At 39.6% G+C, this 15,365-nt stretch overlaps 1 protein-coding gene across 1 annotated transcript in view; it reads left to right on the plus strand.

Annotated features, from left to right (window-relative positions):
* TIM (triosephosphate isomerase) overlaps positions 1-15,365 on the plus strand; it is a 353,432-nt gene that overhangs the window by 85,375 nt on the left and 252,692 nt on the right. The window contains exon 3 of the mRNA XM_089404394.1: positions 11,997-12,066. Within this exon, the coding sequence (XP_089260520.1) occupies positions 11,997-12,066 (70 nt within the window). The remainder of the gene's footprint in view (positions 1-11,996; positions 12,067-15,365) is intronic.

Genomic DNA, 15,365 nt, shown 5'->3' on the forward strand with positions numbered 1-15,365 from the left:
AAAAGGACTTTGATCTAAAACATGATGACCCAAGCATGAAACCCTTGCTTTAATAAGTCATATTAATAATAATAAAAATTTCTTTTTCTTTCTTCTGATAAATACATTTCATTATGACTAAAATACAATTATGAAGACCGAACCTAGCTACATTCTTCAACATTGTCCTGTCGGTCCTTCGCTCCCGATCTGCTCTTTAGTTGCCCCTTAGTCCATCAAGAGACAACATATAGAGTGTCAAGGAAGGTTGCCACCGATCACTGCTGCAAGTCGCTTCTGCTACAATGAACACGACTGATCCAATCTGCTCTTCTACATTGGCCAATACCTGAGCTCCAGCCGTCCAATCTAGTAGCCTCTTCTGTCTATTAAAGAGCCACACATTAGGCTCCTATCTTCACCCAACCTTCAACTGTCACACTTCCTTTAGGACTGTTTGTCAAAGGCTACTTTGGGTAGCCAACACGCTGCCCTCCACCAGTCCAATGGCACTGAATTCAGTCACTGTGAAATCTGCTCCTAGGATAGACTATCATCCACCAGGATAAGCCCTCCAACTGGCTGCCATAGGCTTCTAGTCAAACCGATCCAATAACAAGGAAATAACACCTATAAGAACATACCAAAGTACATACCTTTGCTCACTATCTAAGGGTTTGTTTCTCTGCTGTTAAGCTTGGCTTGGTTAGGGCAAGACCATAGTCATTTCAAAGCCCTCGTGTTCTACCCAAACTTGCTCTCTACAGTTGCGGTAGTCCTTCCTTGAGAGGCCGTGCTAGTATGTTGCAATTCTGGGCTGTTCTAGCCCTCAAACAAATCTCGACTCTCTAATCACTGGGGCAGGCTTAAAAATTGCTTCAAAGTCCTGTGACAACCTCTTTTGAGGACTGTCCACCCGTAAGCATGCCCCTTGTAGACCTTGACACCTACTCCTTGACCCTCCTTCACAGCAATCCTGTCACCAAAACAACCCTAACAGGCCCTCAAATCCTCGCTGGTTTCCCTCCTTTGCTTGCGTCCAAGACAAAATAGGTCTCCTTCCTTCAACGAGCTCTTGTTGTGTTGTGTTTCTCACTTTTGGGTGTGTTCAAATGATGTTTAATCACCTCATATTTATATCCAATATGAGGGATCGAACGAATTGCAACAAGAGGGCTTGCCAACATGTCATTAGGCCCCTTAACACTAGGTTGACTTGACTTCTCATGCAAACCCACACGCTTACTTCAAAAATTCATATCTCATCAAGGACATCTTGGAATTCGACGATTCTCGAAGCATTGGATTCTCCTTTCTCACCCTATCACATGTGCAAAATGCTCCATGGTTTTCGCCCGAATCAAGATGGGTGAAAACTTCAACCTTGGGTTCCAAGCCCACAAGTGACTCTTGTGGTGCTCCACCCTCCAAACCTTGAATCCTAGGGCTTGGAGTACCTCCAAAGCTACTCAAAACTCAACACTCCCTTTTAGCGAGGGAGGTACTTCCATGACTAGGAAGTAACTCATCATCATCATCACTACTCGCAATACTCGCCCAACCCTTGGCGCTCATCACTGTAGTAATCCCTGTGGCATGCACTACGCCTCTCTCGGAAGTAATGCTGTCACTGGAAGCATCTTGCTTCTTCTTCTTCTTCTCTTGTATAACTTTCCAATCCCTCCATGATTCCTTCTTGGAAGATGTGGAAGCATCCTTTCCCCCTTGACCACATGCTCTTCTGGGCTGCAAAGTCTCGCTCTGAATCTGCAAGCTCCCGCTAGAAATCGACTCCTTATGAGCCTTTGGAACCTTGACCTTCTTTTCTGCAACCTGTACAATACCTGCAGAGCTAGAGCCTCTAGGCTCGAGTCTTGCCTTCCCATCTTGGAACAAGACCTCAAACCCCTTCTTGTCGATCATCGAGATAGATATCACGCTATTACTGAGTCCTGGTACAAACAATACATCCTAGACCCGCATCACTCGTCTTGTCTCCATCCTGAATGGCACAACTCCCAATCATCGGATCTTCTTGTGACTATTGTCGCCCAACACCATGTGCAACTTCGAGTCCCACTCAGCTAGAGTCTCAAAAACCTCCTGTGACCCTGTCATATGTTTTGACGCACCACTGTACATGTAACATCCATTCTCATCTATAGTACCCTGCGAGAAATGAAAGATCATGGCAAAGTCCTCCTCCTCCAACCTCCTAGTGAGAGCATCTATCTCTGTAGAGGTGGCAACACCATCGACTTGCTTCCCCTTCTTCTTGTCGTCATCTCCCTTCTTCTTCTTCATTGTACATCTCTTCGAAAAATGACCCATCTCGCCACAGTTGAAACGCTTGACTTTACTCAAGTCCTTCTTCTGATTACCCTTCATTCGTGCTGCAAGTGCCATGACATCATCTGAAGCCTGCTTCTTCGGATGAAGATCCTCGTCTCGCAACTCCTCCTGAACAAAGTTGTCCCACATCCTATTCCATTGTGGAAACTTCTCTCTGGCAATGATCCCCTTGATGAAGGGCTTCCATTCCTCGATGAATCCTTTAAAGGCGATCCTCACCATATCATTTTCTGAAATAATCACACTGACGATTGCAAGCTTCCCTTTGACATGAGACTATCTCGTTAGATACGAATTCACTTCTTCACCCTGTGTCATCTTGGTGGACTTCAACTTATCCTCCAATACCACTACCCGGTTCTTGTTCTTGTTCTAGAACCAATTCTGAAGAGCCATCCACATCTCATGTGCAGTGTTGTTCTCGGAAAACTAAGGTATTAGGGGATCCTTCACACCATGAAGGATGGTCAATCACACCATCGTATCCAAATCCTCATACACTTCCAACTCCTTTGGGTTAGTCGGCTTCTTGATTGTGTTCTCAGCAAACTCCTAGATCCTGTTGACTTGCAAGACCAACTTGATCCTTTCCTTCCATGGACTATAGTTGGACAACCTCGCCAAACTGTCCTCATACCAGAGGCTATCCCGCAACTTTGACATTGTAGTGAGTCCTTCACCTACAATGTGACCATCTCCCTCGTAAGCTGTACTTTCGTTGTGCATACTCTGATTCACCGTCTTCCAGAGCAGCTCAAACACGCTCTGATACCATGTTGAATTTCCACGATCTTGGGTCTAGGATAGAATCTTAGAATCTCTGACGCTACCAAAGCAAGAATCTCAATAGAACTACTTTGCATAGCAGAAAATATAACGTAGTAAATCACATATGCACAACTATAGACAAACTTTTACAAAATATTGTACAAATATGTACAACCCAATCTTTGTTATATTAAACCAATTTGGATAATACAACAATCTATGGAATACAAGATAGAATGACAATCTCACTGTAGTCTCTGTGTCCTATCTCCCCTTAGTCCATCAAGAGACAACACATAGAGTCTCCAAGAGGGTTGCCACCTATCACTGTTGCAAGTCACTTCTATTACAATGAACACAAGCTGATGCAATCTACTCTTCAAGGCTGGCCAATACCTGAGCTCCAATCTTCCAATCTAGTAGCTTCTTTCATCCATCAAAGAGCTACTCATTAGGCTCCAATCTTCACCCAACCATCAACTGCCGCACTTCTTTTAGGACTGCTTGTCAAGGGCTACATTGGGTAGCCAACACGCTGCCCTCCACCAGTCCAATTGCACCCAATCCAATCATTGTGAAATCTGCTCCTAGGATAGGCTATCATCCACCAAGATAAGCCCCCCAAATATCTCCCACAAGCTTCTAGTAAAAAATATCCAAAACTAATCCAATAACAAGGATCCAACATCTATAAGAACATACCAAAGTACATACCTTTGCTCGCTGTTTAAGGCTATGTTTCTCTGTTGTTAACCTTTGCTTGGTTAGGGCAAGACCACAACCATTTCCAGCCCTCATTTTCTGCCCATACTTGCTCTATACATGAGTAGTGGACGATGACACTTGAGACAACACACGAAGACACATGAGTGGAGGATGCAATGGCTCTGATACCACTATAATTAGGCAAACACTACAATGAGGGCCCCCTTGTATAAATATTAGGCGAGTGCTTGGTTTACATGGAGAGACATGTCCTTTAAAATAGGGCATGTCCATATATTCCTTAACTAATTATGTTTGTTACATTTCATCATGAGTCATCTAAAACGAAATTAGATACATCAACTACTGATTTCCTCTACCCCCTTTATGGACAAAGGTACTGGCTTTCCCTGTTGAGGGAGGAAGTCTAAGGGCATGAATTGGGCTTTGGGATCCTCCTTTCCTCTCCAAGCCCTTCTCATTGTTTGCAAAATGAAGAAAAAAAGTAAAAAAATTGACTAAAACCAATGTTATTAGAACTGGACTGTTCATTGAATTGGTAGAGTCCAAAATTGGAGTTGAACGAGAACTGTAAATTAACGTGATAAAATAAGAGCAAAAAATTGTTAAAATTGGCAACTAGGGCCAAACTCCACATGGGTCATCTTATTTATGACAACAGATATTTTTCTTGTATTCCTCTCTCCGAGAGGTGTAGGATTGATCTATAGATCATCTGATTTTGACATGTACAATTGAAGTTATGATTTTGTTTTGATTATGGTCAAATTGTCAAGGTCGGCCCACAAACTTATGTAGGCTCAGAAGCCCAACAATCGCGTCTATTTATCCTCAACGTTGCATATAAATAGAAGGTGACTTAACCCCATTTGGACACACTCATCTTCACACTGCTCTCTCTCTCCTGATTGATTGGGTACGGATTTGTGGGCCTTTCTCTCTTCACACGTCTGAAATTTCAAGAGGCTGAAATTGCAGTAGAGCGAAATTTCAGGGGGGCAAAATTCCTGGAGACCAAATTTCTAGACAGTTTGACCAAGCGTTGACCAGCATGAGTTGACCTCCTTTGATTGCATTTTTGTGAGGGCTATCTCTGTTTGGGCAAGCCGCATTTTTGGGCACAAAAATCGAGGCTAAATGTTGACTGTTGACCAATGCTGATTGTAGCTAGTGTTGACCGCAGGTGGTTTGTTTTACCAAACTTTGTCTGGGCTGAATTTGTCTATTTTGAGGGCTGTTTTATCTTCCTGTTTGGAGGTGGAAGTTGACTGAAGTTGACCGATTTGCTGAGGGTCAAATTGCCTTGTTGACCAGCGTTGACTTTTGTGGTTAGGGCTCTTTTGTTGTTGTTATAAATTATCAGATTTTTAAATTGTGCTATCTCTCTCTGTTGAACTATTGAAGACTAAAAGAAGATTTAATCAAGGGTTTCCCCACATAGGGGTTTGTCCCTGGATGGTGCCACATCTTGTGTCCTCTTGTGTTGGCTTGTCTTGTACTGTTTATGTTTATGTTTTATCTGCATTTTGCTATGATGTTGATGTGATTGCTAATCTGAATATTGATATTGGGTTAATAAAGCAATTGAAGTAAAATTGCTCTAAAGCATAGAACATACCATTGTTACCTAAATTTAACATGGGATCAGAGCTGAGGTGAAGACAAAGCCCAAGCAAGAGTGAAAGAGCAATCACCAAAGGCAGTTGGACAAGGACAAAAGGTTCAATGGTTTCCTCATCCTACTTCCTGACTGAAGACAAGCTCCATGATAAATCTGATTATCATGGATGCAAGATGTCCCGTGATTTGACCATGGAAGAAAAAGAAGTGATGGACTATGTGTAGGATAAAATCCATGAACCTCCTTCAAATGCACCAACTGCTGCGAAGACCAAGTACAATAGGGTTGAAGTCAACGCAAAGAAGATTATCAAAGATTCCATTGACAAGCATCTGGTGGCCTACATCTTCGAATTGATGACCTCCAAGGAGATCTACGACAGGTTGGTCGGCATGTTCAAGGTTAGTAATGCTAATCAAATTCTATTTCTCAAGAATAAGTTGAAGGATATTAAGAAGGGCAAGGACGAGGATATGGAATCCTATTTCTTGAGGATTATTGAGATCAAGAATGATCTACTTTCGATTGGAGAAGTCATTCTTGACAGGGAACTTACTCTCACGACCCTTGGAGGACTGCCACCCGAGGAATATGTATTTAGAACCACTTTCCTCAACAATGATTGAATTCTAGGGTTTGAAGAATTGATGTCGAGATGCATACCAGAAGAAACAAGAATGGTGGAGCAAGAAATGCCTTCTAATAGAAGCAACCCCACTGCATTCTTCGCTCATGCCAAAAGGAGAAATAGTGCAGGCTTTAAAGGTCATTTCCATGGAAAGCCTAGATCTAAGGGAGGAAGGAAGGGAAGGTGCTTTGTTTGCAATAAGTTTGCCCACTATGCAAGGGAGTGTCCAAATAGAAGGGACGCATTGCGTGATGATGATCACAATCATTCCTGGGGCAACTTCAACAACAACGATCAAAGGAATGGCAGGTCCAATGGCAAAGGAAAAAGGTATGCGGGACATCAAGGAAATGGTCGAACCTCCAAGAAATCAAGGAACTCCAGGTATGAAGAATCAAATGTTGTTAACAATAAGCAACAAGAGTACTATCTTATATTGGCCCTCTTCGTTGCCTCTCCTCCGGACACTTTGGGAAACTGGCTGATTGATAGTGGTGCCTCAAGGAACTTCACCGGATACAAGGAAGCCCTCTCTAATCTGATAAAAAAGGAGACAAACTTGGAGATCATCCTTGGAGACGATGCCACCTATCCCATGAAGGGAGTAGGGAATGTTACCCTTCAATTGAATCAAGGTAACACAATTCATTTGCAAGAAGTACTATATGTACATGATCTCAAGAAGAACCTGGTGTCCATTTCAACCATGAAGGACAAAGGATTCAAGGTGGCATTCATCGATGGAAAGGTATGTCTTTGGAAAAGAAATTTTAAAGATGCTTTTACTCTTGGGTTCAAGGTTGACACTTTGTATCAAGTTGGAGGAAGTCCATTGGGAGCCATGTCTTGCAACACATCTCTACAATCTGAACTACGAAACCAGAGGTTTGCTCATCTTCATTACAAGGCCCTACTCGATGTGAGACAGATGGTGACATGTATGCTCGAGTTCAAAGTAGAGCATGAAGGTGTATGTTCGGGATGTGACAAAGGAAAACTTACAAGGGGACCATTCCCCTCAAGTAATAGCAAGACCATAGATATATTGCAATTGATCCACTCCGACATATGTGGTATGATGCCCATAAACTCTTTGGGAGGATACTTATATTATCTCACATTTACGGATTATTATTCTTGCAAGACCTGGATCTACTTCTTGAAGAAGAAGGATGAAGTGTTCACCTGGTTCCGACCCTTCAAATCCTTGATCGAAAACCAATCTAAGAAGAAAATCAAGATATTGAGGATTGATAAGTACGAATCCAATGAATTCCAAGATTATTGCAGAGAAGCTGGCATTAAGAGGGAGACTACAACGCCATACATTCCTGAGCAGAATGGTGTGGCTGAAAGGAAGAATCACTCTATTGTAGAAGCAGTTTGTGCCATGCTTTATGATCAAGGCCTTTCAAAGTTCCTATGGGTTGAAGCTGCAAATACCGGTGTGTATGTTCAAAACCGATGCACTCATCAAGCATTGGACTCCAAGACTCCTAAAGAAATATTCACTGCTAAGAAACCTGATGTCTCTCATTTTAGAATTTTTGGAAGTCTCGTATATTTTCATGTGTCGAAAGAGAAAAGAAGCAAATTGGGTGCATTTGGGAAGAAATGAATCTTTGTGGGCTGTAGCGAAAATTCTAAGGGATATAGAATTAATGTGGCTCGTGAAAAGGAACTTGAGATAAGTCTGGTTGAGGAAGCTCTTCAGTGAGCTATTTGGACATGTGCTAGATACCACCATGATCCCGTGCGACAACCAGATAGATATTAGATAGGACTTTATCCTGGATATGGTACAACGAGGAGCAATAAGGCTCCATCACATTGGGGTTGATGAGAAGGTCGCCGATATTTTGACAAAGACCCTAGGGAAGGTCAAGTTCTTGGCCTTCTGGGAACGACTTGGAGTCGTGGAGAGACCCTCTTATGAGGGTCCTGTATGAGATGGACATTGAGCTCTGGGAGCTCCGGGGGGCTTGGGGTACTTCTTGGAGCGATGAACAACCATAAGGTGAGTTGTTCAGCCTTCCCCTAGTGGTTTGCTGTGTACAGGGTGGGTGGTTCAGCCTTCCTCTAGTGGTTTGCTGTGTACAGGGTGGGTGGTTCAGCCTTCCTCTAGTGGTTTGCTGTGTACAGGGTGGGTGGTTCAGCCTTCCCCTGCAATACCCCTTGGCGACATGTAGGCAGGATGAGTGGTTCATCCTTCTCCTGTTGAGACATCCTATCCATGCAGTCTGTGACTCATGAGAAATACCTCTCACCTGGCCAATGAGTAGGGAAATGAGGATAGGGACTGTAGTACTACAGATAGACGCATCGTGTACTACCGTACTCCCTGTGCTAGGACGACCGATATTGATCTGGGATCAATTGGAACTGACCTCGCGTTAGTAAGAGTGGTTTGAGACACTCTCTTTTGATTGGAACTAACTTCGGGTCAGTGAGAGTGGTATGACACACTCTCCTTTGATTGGGAATGACTTCGGGTCAATAGAGAATGGTATGATACATTCTCGATCAGTTCTTCTTCTTCATAGTTCAGCAGAGCAGAGCAGTGCAAAGCAATACATTGATGGCAAAGATAGTATAGATTGGCAGATGGATTAATAGATGGAGTTCCTCCTAGTTGAGAGGGAGTGTTAAAATTGGCAACTAGGGCCAAACTCCACATGGGTCATCTTGTTTACGACAACTGATATTTTTCTTGGATTCCTCTCTCTGAGACGTGTAGGATTGATCTAAAGTTCATTTGATTCTGACATGTACAAATGAAGTTATGAATTTATTTTGATTATGGTCAAATTGTCAAGGTTGGCCAATTTTTCTTGGATTCCTCTCTCTCTCTCTCCTCATTGATTGGGTACGGATTTTTGGGCCTCTCTCTCTTCACACGTCCGAAATTTCAGGAGACTGATTTCTGGACAGTTTGACCAAGCGTTGGCCAGCATGCGTTGACCTCCTTTGACTGTGTTTTTGTGAGGGCTATCTTTTTTGAGTAGGACGCATTTCTGGGAATAGCAATCGAGGCTAAACGTTGTCTGTTGACCAGCGTTGACTGCAGCTAGGGCTGACCATAGGTGTGTTGTTTGACCAGGCGTTGACTGGGCTGAATTTGACTGTTTTGAGGGCTGTTTTATCTTGTTGTTTGGAGGCTGAAGTTTACTGATTTTCCGAGGGTCAAATCTGCCCTGTTGACCAGCGTTTACTTTTTTGGTTAGGACTCTTTAGGGCTGTTATAAATGATCAGATTTGTAAATTGTACTATCTCTCTCTGCTGAACTATTGAAGACTAAAAGAAGATTTGATCAAGGGTTTCCCCACATAGGGGTTTGTCCGTGGTTGGTGCCACATGTTGTGTCCTCTTGTCTTGGCTTGTTTTCTACTGTTTATGTTTATGTTCTATCTGCATTTTACTATCATGTTGATGTGATTGCTAATCTGAAAATTGATACTGGGCTCATCCTCTAAAACATAGAACATACCTTCGTTGCCTAAAATTAACAAAAATTGATACAACTTTTGGAAAAAAAACATATATATTCATGTGCATCAATTTGAATCCAAAACATACACAAATATGCAAAGTTTCTCATATATATAGCAAGTAAAGGTGCATATAAGCAAAAGAGCACCGAGTGCAATCCATCTTCGAAGCGAAAATACATCAACAAATGATCCAGGTGGATGTTGGTGGCCACCCACCTATCCCATTTGGACCCCCACAGCTGTCTCTTTCAGTTTTTCAGTTTCCTTAATTATAGCACAGTTTACTATTTTTAGCAGTTTTTCGGGTCCTAAACTTCCGGTGCCGTTTTGAGGCCCTAAACGACGTTTTTTGGGAAATCCACCGCCAACGATTTTTTTGATAAAAATCATCTTTTCCGTCGTAGTCCTCGGAGAGATCTTTCCAACGGGCTATCATGCGCGTCAAATGGAGATAATACGACCAATTCGCGACCCCGGGAAGTTGGCTGTCCAACTCACCCCAAAACGGGGCCCACAATTTGGCGTTTCATCTTCTAGGGTTAGGTTTTGGAATGTGAAGGGTTTTTCCATTGTTCCTCAATAATAAATAGGCCTTCGAGCCTCATTGTGAACACAGTTCGAAACAGTTCAGAGGCATGTAGCCGACACATGTCTTCTCAGAGATAAGCTACCATCACCCTAGCTGGGTTATTTCTATTTGTAAGCATATTTCGATATTCTCCATTAATGAAATGAAGTATTATTTCCGCTGCATCTCTGTTTTTATGGTTATCGCATCTCTGTATTTATGGTTATCTCTGTAATCTATTGCGTTCCTGCTTAAATCCGGATCAACAAAGAGGCTCTAGATGGCCTCTAGACTCTAGAGGCCAAAAAAAAATCATGCTGCAACAAATGCATACATATCCTCAAAATGTTTGCCTATACTGGAATCCTCATTATTGATATCATCTTCTAAGCATTAAAATAAGATAGAGAAACCTTAACATGTCAAATTGAGATTTTGTGAGTGATGGGTACATTTTTACATGATAGTGGAGTTCAAGAATCAATGTCAATAACATCGAGGTACATAGAGGGCTTGGTGCTCTTGATTAAATGTTAGTTCCATACTCTCATTCATGACAGACTCCAATGGAAGGTTTGCAATCCCACCAATCCCGAAGTCCTAAATATTGTTAAGTCTACTGGATTTTGAGTGGGATTTAAAATTCCACATTCTCCATATGAAATCTGATGAGGTTGGAGCCACTCTGAAGCATCCTGAAACAATCAATGGTAATGTTAAAAATTTAAGTAACATCACCATTAATTACATAGAATTAGTATGGCTGTATGGTTGAATATCAGGATGCCCCACTCATAAATTATTGTTTGCAAATAAACAATTGCGTTCCTTGGGTCCAGTTTAGTTCGGTTGTTATAACACTAATTAAATCACCCATGTTTGTGGCCTTCCGATTTTTTCGTTTGCTTTATGAAAAAGTCACAACTTTTTTTCCCTTGAAAAAATCACAGATATTTTTGGCTGAAAAGATCAGCCAAGCCAAAACAATTGGGATTGGTTTGGAGAGTTGTGTACCGGTGCAGGTGTTGGATGGACATTTCCTGCAATCTATTCTAAACCCATAAGAGCTTATACAAGGGAAAATTTCTCAAAATGGTCCCAAAATTTTGCTTCTCACTTCCAACTTTCTATTTGCCCTTTCTACTTCTGCTCTGATAGGTCTTACTTATCTTATCCCTCTCATAATGCTTTTCATTTAAAAAAATCATAGAACCTGTATTTGAGACTTTAAGCGCTAAATGCACAAGAGCTTATACAAGGCAAAATTTCCAAGAGCTTATACGAAGGGAAAGTTGCCCAGATTGGTCTCAAAATTTAGGTTAAACTTCCAACTTTGTATTTGCTCTTTCTACTAATCCTCTGATACATCTTATTTATTTTCTCCCTCTTGTATTGCTTTTCATTGAAAAATGATACTAGAACCTGTCGGGGGAATGAGCGTTTGTACTTTTACATATATGTTTTAGTGGCTTTAAGCAGTGAATTCTTTCGTTCATTGTCTGCATCTTGCATTTGTTTTAATATTTTTTAAAACTTGTTGACCATAGAAATTAGAATTTAGGGATACTTTTGAAGCATAAATTGGGATATAATTACTTTCCTATTGTAAAAAGCACAAGCTTTGTGATCTAATTAATGGAGTCAATATTTTTTATATTGTACATATTGTTATCGTGTTGAATTCATGTGATATAGAGTTTCCAGCTTCCTTCGTTTCTTTAATGCATAGGGGGTTGGTTTATTGTCAACTCTGATGTTTTTTTTCTCCAATGCAGTAAATCTTTTTGAGTGCTTACTTCCAGGAAAATAACTGGTTTATGGCAGAACTAATTGTTTTCCTGTGGGCTTTGAATGGGTTACAGAATGGTACAAAGGATTCCATTGCAAAGCTTGTTACTGAATTGAACAATGCAAAACTTGAAGATGATGTTGGTAAGATTGGTTTCTTGGTGGGTTCAAATATATGATTTGTAATTACTTTTATGTGTGTAAGTAAAACAACTTTAATATGTTGTTATATTTTGGTGATATTAGATTTACAGCCTGTCATAATGCTATAGTTTTGCAAGGATTGTTGATAATCTTGTGTCTTTCTTATCCTATACTGCATTATGAATGATACAAATTGTGTGACCTTGCAAATTTAAGCTATAAGGTTATGTATTGATTGTAGATTATCATTTCATTATCCCTTTGAAATCAGGATATTCTTCAGGTCCCTTAAGATAAGAGCTGTTATAAGCTAGCTGCAGAAACAAATGCACAAGTTTTATATGTCATTACTTTTCTACCTTGGCAACACTTGTTGGGCTTATATAATAGGTGCACTCTATGAAGTTCAACACTAGGAAGAAAAAATTCTTTCTTTGAGATCAGTGGCTTTGCATTAAATGTCCTATTTCATTTCATCCTTTATTTTAAACTAGTGGATTTGAAAGTACTGCTACATGGCTGAACCTGTTTCTGGATTTGCAAAAATATAATGAGTCTTTTAAGATTGTCTTGAAAAGGTCACAGTCCAGTATCTATAAAACTACACGGTTATAACCTAGAAGTAGAATTCAATCGTCTGTGCTTGACTTATGGATTGGTTTTGGTGATCTTGGTTTTGAAAACCATAGAAATCTGAAAAGTGGATTTTTCTGGAAATGATAACCTTGTCATGAATGCTTCCCTAGAATACTATTGTTTAACTAATAGTCACTTGATACCAAGCTTACAAATTTGAATATCATATTACTGATAAGCCATATACACACTTCTGGTGCTCCGTATTTTAGTCAGGATTGACAGGATTGCCATTTCTTAGAAATCTGAAAAGCATATTTTTCTTTCTATGTTTACATTGTCATGAATGCTTCCGTAGAGTACTATTGTTTAACTAATAGTCACGTGATACCATGCTTACAAATTTGCAGATCATATTACTGGTATGCCATATACTATATAGACATGTCTGGTTCTCTGGATTTTAGCCAGGATTGTCATTTCCCAGAAAGATTTAGATTCTGTTCAAGTGGGGTAATATGTTGGCAGGGTTGTCATAGGTGACTTCTATTTGGCTTCTGGATGTCAAAGTCTTGATTTACATGTATATTGATTTATAATGTAATATGTGCTGCATTTGAATGAAATATTAGTGTTGTATTTTAATTCTCAGTAAGTGCCTAATATTTCAGTGTGTATTGTTTTAACTATCTGTTCAAGAATAAAGTAGGGACAATGCAAAACTTTGTTCCTGTCTCTATAACAATCATAAGAATTGCCATAAACCAATTGGATTCAAGCGAGATTATTTTTGACAAAGTTTTGATGTGGTCAGTTGATGTACAAGTAGGTGGCTGGTTTTAGTTAGGAACATTAGTAAATTTCAAATATACTTTTCCCGTACTTGATGGGTTGGATGCATGCTACTTATCTAGAATGTGTCTAAATCTTGGTTATGGCCTTGAGTTGATGCCTATTTATGAAGCAGCGACATTCTCGTAGTTTGCTCAAGCTTTCGCAGCTTAATTTCATTTTCATTGAAAGTAGATGTTAATCCATGGTAGATGATATAATCTGCAAAACCATGTGCTCAAATCTGGTATTTAAGGATGTTAAGATGGGATAATTAAGATTGAGAATACATATTTTCTACCTAATAGGCTTTGTTATAAAGTTAGGTCTATCACTCGTGAGGGTATAAGGTAAGCTCAATACGAAATGGATTCCTTATATTCATTGTGCTAAGAGGATGCTACATACATAAAGCCTAAAAGTGAATACATAGTAAATAAAATAAAAATACAATAAAAAACAAATAATGATAATGATGATGATGAAAGCTCATAGGTTAATTAAGTGACATTACTTCTAATGAAAGGACACCCTCTTAGAAATATTTATACTCTGCAAAACCATGTGCTCAACTCTGGCATTTAAGTATTAACCCTAGAACCTATGGTTATTAACTATCCTCCAAATTAATAAATGTTATCACAAAACTAATAAAACTGATACGTACATTAAACAGCAATATGAATAATCTAATCATATTTATTAAAAGAAGATCTATAAATATAAATATACTCAACATACTGACAGCCGACATAAAAATGTATATAAATATGATAAGGCCATACAACACAAATATTTATAAATATTTATAGACCTTTTAATAAATATGATAGAGTTTGTTGTTAAGTACCATGTGCTTAACATTAATATGTCATGTATGTTAATATAGGATAATTAAGATTGAGAATACTTAAGTTCAATTTAATTAAAATTGAGAATACATATTGTCAATTAAATAGGCTTTAATGTAAAGCTCGGTCTACCACTTGTGAGGGTATATGGTCAGTACAAAGTGGATTCCTGATATTCATTGTTCTAAGAGGATGTTACATTTTTTTTTTCCAAGGAAAAAAAGCGAACTTTTTTATAAGGAATAAAAAAGTTACAAAGCATATGAGTTAACATTCTGCAAAAAACTGCCTGATAAGGAGCAAAGGCTCCTCTGAGAAAGATCATCAGCACCCCTACAGAGCGCTAACAAATTCTCCTGTACTCGGCCTGAACAGCCATAACCAAAAAGGAGCTGAAGTCCACAGTCTCTCCTGGGCAATGTTGCACGAAGCGGGAGCGAAGCGGAAGCGCGGAGCGCGGAAGCGTCATTTTCCAAAAATCTAGGAAGCGAAGCGTCCGCGGAAGCGTCTGCTATATATATATATTTTTTTATATTTTTTTGCATTTATACTCAAAACAAACATCCCAAATACCAAATTAATTGTAGAAGACATGAAAACATGCATATTTTTGCATAAATCAAGATAGATATGGCATCCATGATTCCATTGTAGTTACTAGTATGTACAACAATCATCTATATTCTAGCTATTACAAACATACATCAAATTTTTAAGCATATTATAAAACATAAAACATTTAAGCATATTATAAAACATAAAACATAGAGCATATTATGATTTATCTAGCAAGTGAGCAACTGTCAACATTTGTCATGTCCAAAATTCAAATAATAATGTTTACAAAATATGTCACTTGGTCACCGCCAAGCCAAAAAGGTTCAAAATTCAAATTCACAAGTCTACAAGTCTAATGAGTAATCTATGACAAAAAGAAGTAGATTGTGAATATATCTACTAATCTCTCCTCCTTCCACCACGAATAGAACGTGATGGCGGGCCTCCACGTGGTGGCAATGAAGAAGATGGTCCCTGTGTAAG

The sequence above is a fragment of the Pinus tabuliformis genome, chromosome 2_2 (assembly GCF_031772625.1).
Source record: "Pinus tabuliformis cultivar Carrire ecotype Pingquan chromosome 2_2, CPIR1, whole genome shotgun sequence".
Lineage (NCBI taxonomy): Eukaryota > Viridiplantae > Streptophyta > Pinopsida > Pinales > Pinaceae > Pinus > Pinus tabuliformis.